Here is a 17869-nt window from a genome sequence, read left to right on the forward strand (position 1 = left end):
AACTATAAACTTGAAATTGGTCTTTAGTTGTACATTTGTTTAAAATTTGAGTTTCAGCTGTGTGCATCTGATACATATATCGTGACTGACACTTCAAAGACCTTGTGTTTTTACTTGACTTAGCTTCTTTGTTACAAGCTGTATCAAAAGCTCTGCAAAATATTTGTGATGAGAACTTTTACCACTGCATGCATTTGTTAAATAATGGTTAACCATAATGTCATTTGTTGAACTTTTAGTAAAAAGTTGAAGTACTTTAGAGGATCTGATTGATTAGTCGCATTAATTCAGTTTTAAAGGTTTTTAACGGTTGATCTGTGTTCTTCATTTTAGTTTGATGAAGAGTTTCTCAGCAGACAAGAGGCACAAGCTCAGCTGGCTAAGTGCGAAGAGCAAATCGCTGAACTCCAAGCAGAGTTACAGGCCTTCAGGTCCCAGGTATACAGAGTGTTGCATATCAGTGTCTTTGTCATTGCAGGATGTAAGGTGTTTGAGGATACTAGTTGTAATTCCAGTTCAAACCTTGCAATTTTAGATAAGAGTTGCAATTCAACTTTCTTTTCATTATGAGATGTCCTTGTTATTTTTGGGCTGTGCTATGGGGATGGTGGTGGGGGTTTGTCCACTGGAGCCTGCAGTTTGGTTTGACATGGAGGCTGCTCTACTGGCTAGCTGACACTAAGTCTAATGAGAACACTGACCGGTCCTCCATGTTGGCCATTTCTAATTCTCCGATCTCTATCCCATAAGAGGAAATTGTTCTAAAAGCAATTTATTCTGACAACCCCCTTCAGCCTCAACCACCTCCCCCTCCCCCTCCCAATTACTCCAGAGAGTTACTCCCACACCATGGCACTGCAAGATAACTACACACTCAGAGAGCGGAAGAGAACTTCCCTTTTTTCCTTGGTAATTTTTCAATTTGAGAGCGCAAACACTGAGTGAATACTCAAATAGTACCTTGGTTTGGATGGTGGTGGTATGTTTAGTCAGTGGTTGCACACATGCACACTTTGTGCCTTTGACTGTGTCCGTCCACATCTTAACCTCCCCCAACACTCTAGAACGAAAGGCTTTTCTTTTTCTGTAGAGGCGTTGGCAGAGTGAGGGCCCTAGGTTGACCTTTAGAGTGCATCTTTAATATAAAAATGGCACCGTACACGGATCAATAAGCCATTTGCTCTCTGCAATACAATTTACAAAGCTTGTAGGCGCTGTAATAACATTAGAATTTTTACTTTGGGGAAATAAAAAAAACATTGTAGTTATATTCTGAACAGAATCAGGACTGTTTAATAGGATTTTGCTTAACATAACCCACCTCTGCCACAGTGGTTGTGAGAATAGTGGGTATGAGACAGCAAATCAGAATGTGCTCTCCACACTCGACATATTCTGCAGCTTGTCTGCTTTCATTTCCCCCCTCTCATTTTATTTTGAGCGACGTGAACTCCCTGTTGATTGCAGCGTTTAACACGCTGTGAAAAAAACAAAAAAAAAACAAACAAAAATGTGAAATTCAGCAAAATTTTGTCCTTGCTCGACAGGGTGTGGGAAGAGTACGCTTTTGACTTTTTTCATGTCTTGACATTCACATATGTAGACTACACATTTTTAAAGCAATAAATGAATGAACATCTAAAGATTTTATTCCAGAATAAAATTAGGAAAACAGTGTTTGCTTTCACAAACACCCAAACTTGTAATATGCAACACAACCTCCAGCAGTGATGAGGTACAAAAACATGACACATTTTTGTAGATTTTGATTTTGAACGTGGAACAGCAGACTTTTGATTTCAGTGAAAAAATATTTTCTGTTTATATTTCTTTCCATTTATGAATGTTTTAACATTTTTGTTGATTTCGTGCCCAGTTTGGATCAGTGCCTGCCGGTCTGACATCCGCTAAAGCTGGAACATCATCACCATCTCCTGCATTCGCATCTGTACCTCCAAGCTCCGGATCTGGATCAGGGGTGCCGTGTCCCCCACCGCCTCCGCCGCCTCCTCCTCCGCCGCCTCCTCTGCCTGGATGTCCTCCTGCACCTCCTCCACCCGGAATGCCTCCTCCGTTTGGAGTCCCGCCTCCACCTCCTCCAGCCTTTGCAGGTGGTTTCGGTTCCCCAACCCACCACACGCTGCCTTTTGACCTCAGGCCAAAGAAGGAGTTCAAGCCCGAGAGTTCAATGAAGCGCCTCAACTGGTCGAAGGTTAGACTTTGCATGATGTCATGAATATTGTTCCAACTGTGTCCTTACACATCTTGCTGGAGTTTGGTGAACAAAAACTTTGGGAGACGAAACAAAAAAATCCAGGCCACACGTTATTAAAAGCGACTTGCTGTAATCTTCTACTTAGTTCATGCTGTTTTTGGCAGCGTCCAAACAGTACAGATGTTTTCCAGAAAAGGAGCAATCTCTTTTTCTTTTTTCTTCCGTGCCAAGCCAGTCATTACTGAAAATAACAGATGATCAGATGCTTTTGTCACAGCAGCCGTCTTGGTACCCCTGCAGATGTTCTTCCTCTTTTGAGCAATATTAGTTGATACCACAAGTGGTGTTGGTTTGTATATTGATAAATAATTTACACTCACATTTGCACCACTGCAGGTGTTCAGCAAACTAAAACATCTGCTCCAAATTTCAAGTCAGTCTTGTTGAAAGGTAAGAGAATCAAAGGATGTGATCTAACAGTTGGAGACCTCAGCATATGGCTAAGTTTGGGACAAAGATCTTCTGAAAGTTTTTCAATAAGCTTTCAACCTACCAGAAACAAAAGCACAGCTCACTCACTACAGGGTTTATATTTTTTTCATAACTGCGGTAAAGTGTAATTCAAGTGTTTTTTATCTTACTTACAAAATTATCTTTAAGTTTCCCATAATTATAGAAGTTTGCATTTACCCCAGATTTAAAAATATATATATATTTATATGTAATTTGCTGTTTTAGACTATTGCATTACAACAACACACCATCTGGCCATAGCTTTATATTCTAATCACATTGTACTCTCATGTTTACTGTTAAGAAGTTTCTTAAAATAGGAGCAATCTTTTTTCTTTTTTCCCCTTTGCCTTTCTTCTGTGGATACATCTTGTCAACTACAAATCGTCTGTCATCACACCTTCCTTAAACATTTATAAATTCTATCTTTGCACTTTTTTGCCCTGTAAGCATTCATTCCTCTCATACCGAACCTCATCTTGGCTGTAGACAAAGGTATCTTGATTTCAACCAAAAGTGTTTTCAAAAGAGTCTCTTTAATCAGTCTTTTTTTCTTCTGTCAAACACAGTGCATTATCATTCAAATTCCGTGAACTGTCTCAGGAAAAAAAGGTTTCACTTAAGAACCCCGCTGCAAAGTCCTGCCTGTGTTTTGGCCTAATTTACACGAGTTATAAAGCATTATTTAGAAAAGTGACTACTTCTGCAAGTGATTGCTCTGCTGAAGTGGCTCTATCATCCGTTCTATGTGTCCTGATTGCAGTGGCAACTTTGTTTTCACTGTTGATCGGGATGTTGCCGTCTCTGCTAGGATTCTGTCTCTTTTGGTTCCACTGATGTTATTTTTATATATATATATATCTTGTGGAATGCAACAATCTTGGATAATTGCACAGTGAAGGAGAAAGATACTTTGGGGTTCAGAGGTCATTCTACAGGAATGCTTGCATGATTATTCAAATTTAAAATTACAGGTGTTCTTGATGGTGCTTCAGTGAATGCACCTTTCCAACTTATTTGTGATTCCAGTGGATTCACTCCTGCTGCATTAAGCATGTGTTATTTTACTCTTATTTTTATTGAGGTTGTCTAAAATTCTAAAACAGAAGGAAAAAATACTGGGAATTCCCACTTAAAATAATGTCTTTCTAAACAAATAAAGTGCATTATTTTAAATCGATTGCTAAGTGATTTTTAGACGTTTTAGAACCGGGACTTCATGGACATAAGTTTTTGTTAGCATATTTATAAACAGACCCTTATTTCTGAGTTGACCATTGATGATATATAGCCTACAACAGCAAGCTTTTGATTAATGCAAGCTTGCTGAGGGCAGATTAAAATCTATTGTAGTATTTAATTTATGTTTGTGTCATTACTCTTTTTAATCCAGCTTTTCCGATAGTATGGTTTCTGATTATGATCATGCATCAGGAGTTCTGGTGAATTTTATTCTGACATGAATTTGTGATTTCAGATTCGTCCACAGGAAATGTCAGAAGGCTGTTTCTGGGTGTTGGCTGATGAGGACCAGTATGCCAAACCAGAACTCCTCAACAGAGTTGCTCTTACTTTTGGCTCACAGAGAACAGGTCAGATGCTTTTAAGTTTTTATGCTTTTTTTTTCAATATGCAGAGTCACTTTCCATCTGCATTGCCTGTGTATTCTTTGAAGGCTCAATTTGTCATTATATAAGAATATCTTTGCATTTTTCATGCGTTTTTAATAACTGGTCTACTCATCTGAGCAGGCTCAGTGAAACTTTTCCATAAAAGTTGCAGCTGTTTCAAGTTGAGAAAGACACTCTTGAGCTTACTAAATGAGTTTCAGTATAGATTTCTCTGCTTCATAAAACACCACGCGGTTACATCCTTGAACATTAGTATGTCTAGTAAGACCTGCAATATTCATGTATGAGATGGTTGGAGTGATTAAAGCCAGAGCAGGAGGTAGCTAGAGATTTTATCACTTTTGTCCTCCCCTGTGTTTGGTCTATTAGTCCTGTCACTGATGATTTATTCACGTCTTGTGTTTTCTTTCTTGTCAGTGCCTGGCTCGCTTATGCCAACTTGAATTATTCATCCAGGTGTTATCTACCTGTCACAACTCTATGCTGCTGCTCTCAAGGTGCCGAAAACCCACCAACACAGAGCTGGAGTGTAGTTTCAGACCGTCAAAGTGTTGAATAATACAGCTTGAACTAAATGGTAAACAGACATACAGGTATCTTCTTGGGAGGTCAAAAGGGAGATACAGACAGGGAAAAAGTTTCACCTTACAAGAGACACTTTCAAGCCTTGTTCCGCAGGTGTTCTGCATGCCTCAGTGCTTACAACATAAGCAGTGCATGGTGAAACGAAGACTTAAAGTTGAACCACCATTGTTGCACGTCTGTTGCCAGAGAGCTCAAAATTGCCGCTCACTGTAATCATAATAATATATGAACCGTAATAATGTTTTCAAACCCCAACTGACTAATTTGCTCAATATTTTTTTCCACTGTTGGGTCTATGAGAGAGTCAATAAATATCTGTCTATTTGAAAATATGGTTGAACAGAGTTGTTTGCAGTTTAGTGGTGCAATTCCACTGTAGGTGTTCTGAAGCAGCCTATTCAGTAATCTGTAGCTTTTGTCTTTACCTTTCTTTTGGACAGCGTTTATGGGGATTGGAGTGTAAAAAACGCAGCAGCATACGGTGATCAAATATTTAGACTCATCTCAGCATTTCCTTGCTAAAAAAGATTACAACCTGCAAGTTGTTTCATAAAGAATGTGATTTTAACCAAGTGTAGATAAAGACTTGAAGAAAGTTTTATATTAATGACAACTATGAAGTGATGTTGGTAGAATAAAAAGATGATTTGTCTGTCTTAGCTGCAGTGGAAATGTGGCTTTTAAGGTGGACTGGTTATCTTTAGTTGATTTAGTTGAGGGTTTTACTGGCAAAAGTGATGCACAATGCTCTACTCAAGTTGAAATTGTAGAATTATCTTGTATAACTTTTCTAATAGACATCTTATGTTTTAGATTATATCATCTCAAAACCCAAGGACATAATTAATTCTTTAAAACTTAAACTAATGAACCAAAGGGCACTTCTTGATTTTTAACCACACAACGATTCACAGAGGAGACAATTTCACAGATTTAAACGTTTTGATTTTCAAAGTCGCAAACCCTTTTGAACCCACTAACTGTTCCAACTTGAGTTGAAGTACATAAACCCACCATTGGTCCGTTGTGTTTTTAACTATCTGTTGACAGTAAATTTTAAATTTAGTTGCATTTAAATAAAAAGATTTAAAACAAAATAAAAACTCTACACTTATTTTAAATGATCTGTTTTTCTTTTCTTCTTTTTTTTTTTTTTTTTTTTTTTTTGTTCTGCAATTTTTTTTTTTTTCCCGAGCCCCACTTCAGGTTGAAGAAGAAACATGGCTACTGTGTCATGCTGTCAAATCCAGTTGCTTCAGCCCCTGTGAGTCAGTTATTGAACTCTCATGCATACGTGCTTGTGGGCTTGTAAAGTTATTAAAAATAGCCTTGTAGCATCATGTTTCATCTCACTTAAGACCAGCAGCATCTGGATGAATATTAAACATTGAAAAGGAAACAGCATTAACACAGTTTTTGTCATTAACAATTCATTTTTTTGGTTTTGCAAACTTCTTTGTTCTTTTGTTTCTCGCGTCTGCTTTCTGAGTGAGTTCTTGCCAAACTGTAAATAAAATGCTGGGTTTGATTTGTTACTGGGAAATGTTAGCGAGACCACCCCCCTCTGTGTTAGCAGCACGCCTATACTTTATTAACTATGAACAGAAAATATACGACAATGATGCATGATTGATGCATTACTTGAAAAGAATACTAGAGTGCTCCAGGTTTAAGGGTGACCTAGATGTTGTGGATTTGATGAGAAAATGTTTATTTCAGTTGTTGGAGACATGAGAGTTGATTCTTGACTTGGGGCGAAAGACTTGAGATTTGACTTGGATAAAAGAACGTGTAAACAGATCTGAGTCATACTGCTTCTCTAATACAGGACTCCCGATTAAAAAGAGCAGACAGACAGACAAATAGTCTTGTCATTCAGTTTGTCTGGCACAAAAGACCTTGGTCTAACATCAGGCTACTTTTGGACTTGTAGTGAATCAATCCTGTAAGTAAAATTCATGCTTACAACTATTAGCTAGAAATAACTAAAGATTGACAGTTTTTTTCTGTTTCTTAGTAATAATGCCACACTGCTTTTAAATACTCTCAAAACTTGTCAAACACTTTCACTGTCAATGCAGTTAACTTCACCTTGGGCTGCACAATATATCCTACTTACAGCATTTCGTCATTGCCAGTATTTGCAATAGCATTAAGCATGTTCACTTTTTGGAGTGCAGAATTTGTGGATTGTTACATATTCCATGTGTCTGGATTTCATGCTTTGCATGCTGATATTATATTTGGCCTGTTGGCTCAAGTTCACTGCAGCCATGTGCATAATACCTGACACAGGTGATGGTGTGCAGAGATGGTTGGAGGCATTGTGATAACAGAGGACAAAGAAGGGAGGAAGATGCACCAAAAGGAATGATAACATCGTCTAAGGAACAGAAGGAAGCCTTGCACAAAGGCCATGGTGTATGCATTTTTAAAGACTCGCTAGCTGACTTTCCATGCCTCAGGCATGACAAGATGACCAATGTGGTGGACTGCAGCAAAACAATGCAGCCAAAGCATATACAGTTGGAGAATCAGCTTTCTGAGTTGAGCTACTAAAAACACAGAGTGCCAAAGAAACATAAGCAGCAGCATCCTTCCATCACATGTGTTTGTCTGTAAGGTGATGGCCTAAAAGAGAAACATTAGAGCAATCATGAAAAAAAAAGAGTAGGTTATTTTTTGCAGCCCTGTAACAAAGCCAAGAGAGTTTAAAATCACTCCATATACATCAGGACCTTACTGAGTAATTAATATGCTACACTTTCATGTCTTTGAACTTAACTGAATTATTGTTTTGAGGATTTTGCACGATCCTTCAATGTGACTTGTTCCACTTTAAATCCTAAAGAAAATACAGATTATCCAGATTTGCATCACTTTATTAACCTGGCTGCATCTAGTTTTAGTATGTAGGAGCCTCTGTCATGTCTTACAGAATTATCGGATGGTATTAGAATAAACTCGAAGGGAAGCCAAATAATTGAATATAAAACTGAATTTGACCTTAAACTTAGACTTATTTTATTGTCTTGGCGCAAAGACGCAACGGTGAAATTTGCATGCTTGGGAGGAAACTTACAAACGGATTCATGTGTGTCGAGCAGTTACACATCTTTAGATCTAGTAGTGCATATTGCACTAATATTACTACCAGGCTTCCTGCCATTTTATATTCTGGTGACTTTTCAGCAGATTATAGGTCTCGACATGAGCTACATGATACTCAAGGTTTTCCAATAGAAAACAAAGTGTAAAAACCGTGTTCATATTTTGCTTGCTATGAGGCAGCTTGTTTTTTGTTTTTTTCTGTAATTTTTTAAAAGTGATCTTAAGGCGTAGTTCTCCTGGGAGAGAGAGAGGGGGGAAGAGGGCTTGCCGCAAAGCAGAATACAAATTTTGAGGATACATGTTTCATAGAAAACCCTGTGCTTGTCCTTCGTGTGGTCTTCTCCAGTGAACTAAGCAGCTTTGAGGTGAGAAGCTACAGAACTTCAGACGCGTCCCTCCTGTTTCTGGCAGCTTCCTTTTATTTCTTAACCAGACGGTTCAAGGCGAGCAGCTCATATCCCTGCTTCTCTACATCTGTTGCTTTAGTGTAACAAAGGACTATCTACCATGAGACCTCAGAGCAGCAGGGATGTCTTGTTGAGCATTCCGGAGTGCATGCGAACTTTTGATGCATTTGACTGACAGTCAAACTACGTTTTCCTGCATGAAGAACTGTTTACTGCTTTCTGGGCTCTTTATTCACATTTTTAGAGGCTCATCACAGTGGACAGTGCTGGATTTTAAAGTCAGTTTAATATTTTTAATTAATAAAGATGACTTCACTGAGCTCTACAACATCGAACATTGGCCAAACATATACAAAAGTGTATCTCATGTTTTTACCATGATGACAGTCTTCTGCACCCTAAAGCCATTTATAACTAGTGCTTATTTAAAGTTGTCTATCTGTGATATAGGGCAATGTGCCTTTTGACTACCATAAATCTGGGTATATATATAGTTGGGCTGCTGTTTGTAGGAAGAATGTGCAAAGCTTACATGTTTTTTAATTGCAATTCTTTCATCAGCATCTCAAATGGATGATCTGAACCTGACAGTAACAAGTTGCAGATAAAATGAGACACAATGGATTCATTTTATTAAACCAAATAGCAGCTAGCAGTTTGTTTTCACTGTCCTGCTGTGTTGTGCTGACTCCCAAAGCCCAAGCAAAAATTAAATTAAATTATATTAATTGCTGAAAAAAAAACCAAAATAATGCAAATTAGGCTGTGTTGGACCACAGTTTCCATCTGATATAGCATGCTCTTATCACTTTGTGCTGTACAAGTTTAATATGTTGTCGCCTTGGATTAAATAGACTATGCAGGACATAACCTAGGTTGTATGACTATGTGGATAGCCGTCAGCACGGAGAGGGTAAACATGTTGCTTTTGGCAGTTGTAAAGATTTAATTACCTGTTTTTATTATTGCTGTTACTGGTGTGAAGAAGGAGGAAAAAAATGCATCCACACACTCAGCAGATGATGTGAGAAGGGCGAGCCCATCATAACCTTGGAGTAAACAAATCAACACATGTTTGTACACATACATAATTAGTGTCAATCAGTGCATAGTCAGCACTAGTTGCTTTTAAAGTTCTTTAAAGCTGTTTTTTCCCTCCTTTTCAATTAGCACATCGGGCACTGTCTGGGTGTTTCAGACATCCCACCTTTTCTGGTGAAAAGTGACAGACTAGCTTCACTGCTGACAGCATCATTACATCCAATTTCTGGCTGCTCTGTGTTAAGGGCTTTCAGCAGCTCATATTGTTATTGTTGTCATTATAAAAAATGTGGTTAATGAGCAATTATGTACTCCGACTAAAAATACAGCAAACTCACAGTTTATGTACTGTTTGGAACATCTCTCCTTGTGAAGACGAGCACGTATATGAGGTTGAGCATCTCAGCAGAATAGAGAATCAAAAAATCTGATCTCGAATAACATATTTTAATTAATATTTTTATTTTGTAGGCTTCTTTTAATAGTATTAAAAATGAAATTATTTATGTGGACTTAAATCTAAATTATTTTTATTCAACCAATAAGTTTGTTTCTGATTGAAAGACGGGGATCTCCCAACAGATGAGACTTTTTTTTTTTTTTCCTATGGTAATGGTGGTTATGTGCTTCCCTTTAATTGAAGTGCAGGAAATCATATTAATTCTGTGATTGGATAAAATTCAGCATAGTCTCACACAATGCGAGTAAAACAGCCTGCCTGTTTTGACCAGCATGTCGGAACACATGCAATTTACTTTTGAGAACGCCGTAAAAGCAATAGAAAACTCAAAGCTTTCCAAAATGCCCTGAGCAACTGCTGATTTGGTCAAAATGTTGGTAAAATTAATAAATATGCCAGTAGTATGAATGATTTTGGTTGTAACTGTGAGGCCATAACCTCCAAGTTAGGAACACTGCAGTTTTGTAGATTTATGGACAAAAATATTTTTAGACGTTTTGTGGTCTCCAGATAACGCCAGATGTCAAATGTTTGGTAATCCCATGATTTTTTTCTGTTGCGGTGTCAAATTGACATTTTTGAGGTGTGTCTGGTAGAAACGGGAAAGATAGTTATCAGCTTTCCCCCCAGAATTACTTGTTAATGCTTTGGCGATCTTTTGACCTTTCTTTTCAGACCAGCAATGTTGTTGCTAGTTTGTTGGCCTTATTTTTGTCTTGTGAAAAACATTGTAGTATTCCATTATGGTAGCGCTGCCAGTCTAAGTTGTTCAGAACCCAAAGTTAAATGTGAAATCTGATGGCGATCTAAAATACTGAACAATAACCTTAAACTGTCCGCTTGGAGACTTGGACATATTAAGGTTTTACAGCAGTACTGCCACCCCAAACACATTAACACAGCAAGGAAACATAAAACTTTTTAAAGGCCACTTCTTTTGAATTGTGAAGGAGCAAATACTAGAAAAAGTAGTTTCTCTGAAGAGTTCTCTAACTCAAAATTGAGTCAGAGAAGCCATCTCCAACCCTGCTGTTCTTGTATATCCCTCTGCATTTTATCCCCCCCGTCTGCTCACTTGTAGCAAAGCAGATGCTTGTCCTGTGTAATCTGAAACAACGGTAGACTGGTGTCTGACTGCTTGATTTCTCAGAAAAATAAAACGTTATTTTCAAAGCAGCAGGAATCGGAGGTATGGAGTCGATCTGTGTGTAGTGGAATGAATGTCAGAGATGCAGCGAGCTGCTCCAGATCTCTTGGACAAATCATTTGGGGATCTATTTCAATAAAATTAAATCAGATGTAACCATTTAAGATATTTGCTTTTTTCATTTGTTTAAATTATGCCAAAAGAAAAACAAACCTCCTTAGAGATTTTGCATAGTTTTGTGTTGACCAGAGGAGCCAGACTTTTTAAAGCCTCTTACAAAGAAAAGAGTTGTTTACTGGCAGAGTATTAGAAGTTGTGTCCCAATAATCTTAACGTCTAGAAGTATGTTATTTTAACATGAGCCAGTTTTCTGTCCCCCCCACGCACATGTATGTAAGCTGCTCAGTACTTTTGACCCTCATTCAGAAATTATTTCTACACTGACCCTGTGTTTCTACACACATGGGCAGTTCATGGCATTACAACCCCAGGCACGCAGTCCTATTTCTTCCTACTTGTGTCCTGAGATGTTATCATTTCCCCTAGCGTAAAGCTGAAAGGTTATATTTGTTTATTTCACAAAGATTAAATCTTCTATCATCTGTGGAACAATTTTTTTTCCCATAAACTCAGATGAAGAAATAAACTTTTAGATAAATGGCTGTTGAGTGTAACGTATATATTTCTGTCATTGTTTGCCTTTAGTGTCTAGAGTGAGTAAAGGAAATACAATTGCAATGTCGGTAATAAACTGGTCTCAATTGTAATTCTGCTACAATCAGTCAAGCTTATACTCTCAACTTTCTATACGGGTGATGTAAGAACAGTGACGAACAGAACTGGCTCCTAAAGAAATAAAAAAGTATAAAATATATGTTCAAATTTTGGTTGCACAACAACAGTGCACAAACATTATTTATTCATTATAGACTATGTGAGGTCAGACAGTAATGTTATAGTAGAAGACCGGGCTCATTGTCTTTGCTCTAATTCATCCAAACTGTGCTTTTTAATGTTGAAATCAGGAATCGGTGAAAGTCATGGACCTTGCTTTGGGCACTAGTGTACCGTCAAGTTAAAACCTAAAGGAGCCATTATCAAACTGTTCCCACAAACATGGGAACATTTGTAATAGTCCAAAAAGTGTTTTTATGTACTGCAGCAATATGAGTTGATTTCACTGTAGATGAGGGGCCAAACCCAACTCCTGAAAAATGATCCTACACCTCAATCCCTTCTACACCAAATGTTACTCTTGGCAAATTGTAGCCGGGCATGCGCTGTTCCTCTAGCAACTGGCAAACCCTAACAAAGAGGCATGATTCAGAAATCTAGAAAACGCATCTCTACTGCTGTACAATCCAGCAATGGCGTGTTTTACACCTCTGCATGTGGCGCTTTGTATTGCTCTTGGTTATGTAAGGATCTTTATTAGGACTAGCTGCTCAGCCATGGAAACCCACACCACATTGTTCTCTTCATGCTTGTTCTTGAGCTAATATGAAAAAAAAAGACATTAATTTTGTATGTATGCTATTGCCTTGGCAGAAAGCTGTTAAGTTGTGTGTACCGTATTTCTCAACATGCGCTGCTGTGATTTACATGACCTACTACCGTATGACAGTTGTTCCCAATAACTTATACTTTGTTATATTTGATAGTTTCAGAAGTAGAAATGAAACTAGATTCCTTATTGTTAATATTCAAATAATGTCACTCGGTAGAGAAATTTGCTTTTACGGTGCCAGTAAAATACAATTAAACATTTTTAAACAAAAAAATAAATAAATAAAAATGGAAAGATGGACGACTCAACTGGAATCAAGTGCAAATAAGAGCTCAGGAAAATTTACTAGATTTAAATTCTTGTTTTAGGGAGCATGTTGTTTCCCACAAAAAGTGTGATCTGATTTGAAAAAAATGTTTTGAGGGAAGTTTTAAATTTCTGCTTAAAAAAATGTGCTTAATGTAGTGTTACTGTACACTAGCTACTTTACGGGAGACTTTTTTTAAATTATTGTTAATATTTTATTTTTTATTTTTTTAAGCATGCTTCATTTAACTTTCAATAATTGCACACATCCAAAACATGTTTCACTTCCTTTAAACTGTATGTTAGTGAATTTCCACATGACTGAGGTTTATTAAATCTGTCCTTTTCATAACTACTTTTTAGAATCTAATATCTTCTTTAGGTTGTTTCAATATATATGTATATATATATATTTTTACCTAAAAATGCAAAACACTTTTTTTTTTCTTTAACCATTGTAATGAAATTGGGCCAAAGGTACCTTCGTATTAAGAATCTGTCAGACAATATTAGCACATTAATGCCTGTAATGATGGAAACCAATCTGTGAGATATTATGTTTCATTCAGATGAGGTCTAAATGGCTCCGACCTGTGATGTCTGACGTAATTACGCGACTGTCATCATCAGCTATCAGTTTCATTAGAAACTGAAAGCGCTAATCTCTGCTGGAACATTAAGTCCTTTTGTACAAATCGACAGAAATTCAGCAATTTTCTGTAATTACAGTAAACTCTGTTGTTTTTCTTTTGACAAGTGCGTTTTTGTGAAGAAATACAAACTGAACCTAATCTGTCTAAGCTCATTCAGTGGTTTGTTACACGTCTATTTTACAATGCAGCGCTTTGGTTGTTTTCTCTTTGCTAACAAACAACTCTGAATCAGTGCTCACTTCAGACATCACTAACATCTTTGTTTCCCCTCTTTGCTCTGTTTCTGCTTCTTTCTCTTTCTTGTCTTGCTTTTTTTTTTTAAATCCGTCGTTTGCGACTGAACTTCTGCTTCGCTGCATGCTGTGCTTGATTTGGAACAGAAACAAAAGGTGAGTTTTGTTTTTAAATGTATTGCAGCAATTGTGTATTGCATGTTCTTGGTTGCTTATTGTTTATTTTTTTAATTTTCCACAGTAAGGACAAATTTAAAGACTGTTTTATGGTGATGACTTTGTGATATTTTATTGACAAACCAACCTGACACAATTTGGATGGGATAAAAAAAAAAAGAAAACCTTTAAACTGGTTGTGGCACCCTCATTAAGTACAAAATGGTGATGACTTTGTGATATTTTATTGACAAACCAACCTGACACATGCAGCTAAATTTAGATGCATTGCATTTATTAAGATTCTCTAAATTTACAATACACAATTAGTTTTGATGTATGACCAATGTAAACCCATAACTTCTCAGTTTAGAACATCAGATTTGTTTGTACACTTGTAATTCCTAGTGGAAGTGCTTATGAGGTTTACTGCAATGTTTAAACAATTCCATTAGTCATGAGTAATATTTATTGTTTTTACAGTTTTTACTAAAACAATGGCTGTCTTAGAAGCTAAAATGTTAATTTGAATTAGTATGGTGAGATGTAGCAAAATTGTTCAATACGTCTGTAACTAATGATTTTCTCAGATTTATGCTCATCTCTATCGGTGCTGTTTATTTAAGGTATTTCAAATAATCAATGAACTGGTGCTTGCGCTTTGATTTCTGTTAATCTATAAATCACAGTAAAAGGAATGTTTTTGTACCATGGATGAATTTGCCCTTTAATCCCTTTTCTATTGTAATAATAGAGGTCCTTTTCTTCTAGGTTGTTTTCTGTATTTGAAATTGTCAGTTGTGCCAATTATTGCATGCACTTTAAATATTCCCACATCCATATCTCAGTTGATGTGTAGAATATAAAGCATTTTTTCCTTTCATCACTTTCACTCATCAAAAGATGACTGAGCGATGAAGCTGTTGCTGGAGCGTTTGAAAAAAAGGACAACAGTGTGAGAGCTGCCCTTTCCTGGGGGCAGCTAATAAATAAGATCCAATTATACAGAACCCACAAAGATCACTTTTTTTTCTGTCAGGATGCAAGAATGCTGGTGTAACCTAAACCAATTGCAAAGTTGCAATCCAAGAGAAAATACCCACAAATAGTAGTTATAATGGAAAGTGTTATGATTATGTATTTCTTTTTAATTTTCTAGTTATTTTTCTTACCTATTACTTGCATATAAATGTTTAGGTACAGCCTAAAAGTAATAGATGTGTCATACTAACAATGTCCTTTCACTCTGAGAAAGATATTTCTAATTGATAGAAATGTGTGAGTTTTAAATAACCTAGTCACTCAAGCATGAGCTATTAAAAAGAAGCGACAGAAACTGTTTTGCTCAATTCAAACTTTTTTGGATAAAGCTGCACTTCCAAGTATTGGGTTAAAAAATAATTTTCTTAAAGAACTTTTACCCTACTTTTCTTACATTATTCTTTTGAGGTGTATTTTTAAAGACACTAAAATCAAAGTTGAGGAACACAATTCTAACAAGCTAAGATTAGCTGGTTAATTAGGCCGACCATCTGTTTGGGCAGCAAGCCGACACTATGCTGTTTAACAGACACGCCGCTCATAATTGACAACTGTAGCTTCAAACATCATTACATTATTCAGAGAGCTGTTAATACACCTTTATCTTCTATAGCTGTTTCTTGTGAAAGGAAGTACATACATATAGCTGAATTTGTCTTTTCTAAACAGAGTGACACAGCTTAAAAAAACAAACAAACAAAAAACCTTAAAATATTATTATTATTCAGTGTTGCCATAACTATTCTCATCATTCTCTTTCATGCATATCAAGATATCCCGATCAATTCATGAGCCTTAACATCTTGATCACAAAGACCAATATGATATGTGAGGATAAAAGACAGTGAAACTTAAGCTAACTCACTAAATAACTGATTGCCAGAATTTTAGTGCATGGAAACAACATAGTTGAACCCTCAAACAGTATGAAAAACCAGCACAAAGCGCACCTTGTGATGAAAAAGGCAGTAACAGGTCGCAGCCATTTTTTTAAGAGTTCTGAATATCCTTTCATTTAATTTTCAAAAAGATTTACAGCACATATCCCCAGTAGCAGGTTCTTGCACCAACACATGATTAGTATGACAGGATTGTACATCTCAGACTTGACCTGAAAGAAAAAAAAAAAAAAAAAAAAGTATCAAAGTTATAAGGCTTAACCTCAATAGTGGATATATAAATAAACCAATCAACAAAATCTACTCTGAAAGTTATTTTTATTTACGCAACATGCATCTGGCTACCTACTAATACAGATTACATATCCACAGTGATGAGGTTGATGAGGGAATTTAATCTTGGTGAAGTCATTAGCTGTTTATCATGCCTGCGCTCCAGTGACGTCAAAGAGAAAGTGATCTTCAAATAAAAGCATAATAAAACTAAAGTAAACTTCCTGTCAGCCAGTGTAAGTGTGTGGTTAGTGAGGTGGTTCTTTGTGCCCCAAACTCAGACATCAAGGGTTATGCAGTATAAACGCTGGTTATCTTTGTGTTTCCTCCATGATGCTGTGTGTGCAGAAGACAGGACAGAAGATAAAACAGCAGCAGTAAAGTAGCATTGCTAGTCCTGTGCATTTGGTGTTTTCACTGGGTGAAATGTAGCACAATAGTGGCATTAGAAAGCAATCACAGCACATTGGATTTATGTGGCGAGAGATGCAGAGGCTCAAAGAAGTGGCCCTTCCATTGTTTGGCTCACATTTATAGATCAGAAATTAGATAAACTTGTTCCATGTGCAAATATGGCATTAGTTTTATCCTCACAAACATTGTAATATTGAATATGTAATCTTATTGAGCTCACTGCTCTTACTTGCTATGTTTGTTTTCATATTACAGGGTTTATTACTTATTGAGGTTATGTTTATTAATGGGCTGGAAAATAATTGAAAGTCGATCTTTACTTTGAAATGAGTTGGTGTTAATTATACATCACCATTTAAAAGATTAAAGGCTTGGGGTTGGGAAAGTTGTCAAACACTGTTACCCTCATTCTGTTGGGGAAAAAGAAATCAGGTGTTTAAACAAAGGAGCTTTACAAGTTTCCGTCTTTTCATGTAGTTTCTAGATATCATTTCCTGTATGTTATTAATGCTGTGCTCTCAAGATCAATGCAGTTGGGTAACGACAAGTTCGTTGCTCACTACTGGCACGCTGTAAGAGATAATTAGACAGCCCATTTCCATATAAATATAATGACCTAGGAAGATGGCGTGTTTGTGTGGGCTCTGTCAGTCTGCACAATGCATATTTGTAGAATACTTGATGGAAGAGGTGGTGTGTGTGCGCGTGTGGGTGCGTGTGAGAGGTTAAGCTCGTATGGGTTGTTTTGGGAAGTGAAGGCTCCCAGGTGGAGTTAAAGTCCGCGGTCAGAGCTGACAGCTTGGTGTGACTTGTCAAACGACGTGACACATTAAAGAGCCATGATCATTCAAATCTGTGCTTCAGTGCTGTCAACCTTAACTACAATAACCCTCAAAATACATCCAAGTTGGACCCACTTAACATATCCACTTAACATATCCGTGGTGGATAATATGTCTCTCAAAGGTGGGGAAATTTCTCAGAAATTCAGGAGCTTTTGTCGTCTGCTGTGTGCAGAACTTGATAAGCTTTTGAATTACAATGAGACAAAAGCAGCCGAGAAGAGGTTGGTGGACACCGTCGTAGGAATTATGGCGGATTGAACATCAGAGAAGGTGGGGATGAAGTGACAAGAATAAAGTGGTAGTAGGTGGCCTTGTTTAAACTAAATACCTCCAAGTGGCTTTAGAAAGTGAAGTTATTACATTCTCATTTACCCTCAATTTGTCTTAAGTGTAAAACCTAAATCACCTCATTACTTTTCTCGTTTCTGCTGG

At 37.0% G+C, this 17869-nt stretch overlaps 1 protein-coding gene across 3 annotated transcripts in view; it reads left to right on the forward strand.

The window, feature by feature from the left end:
* The window catches only part of diaph3 (diaphanous-related formin 3), a 155956-nt gene that overhangs the window by 29576 nt on the left and 108511 nt on the right, over window positions 1-17869 (forward strand). For all 3 annotated transcript variants that reach the window (XM_014999113.2, XM_088004225.1, XM_088004224.1), the window contains 3 exons: window positions 334-438; window positions 1877-2212; window positions 4206-4320. In XM_014999113.2, coding sequence (XP_014854599.2) covers window positions 334-438; window positions 1877-2212; window positions 4206-4320 — 556 coding nt within the window. The remainder of the gene's footprint in view (window positions 1-333; window positions 439-1876; window positions 2213-4205; window positions 4321-17869) is intronic.

This window comes from Poecilia mexicana, unplaced genomic scaffold, assembly GCF_051168715.1.
Source record: "Poecilia mexicana isolate PSO_F unplaced genomic scaffold, ASM5116871v1 scaffold_3, whole genome shotgun sequence".
NCBI classification, from domain to species: Eukaryota; Metazoa; Chordata; class Actinopteri; order Cyprinodontiformes; family Poeciliidae; genus Poecilia; species Poecilia mexicana.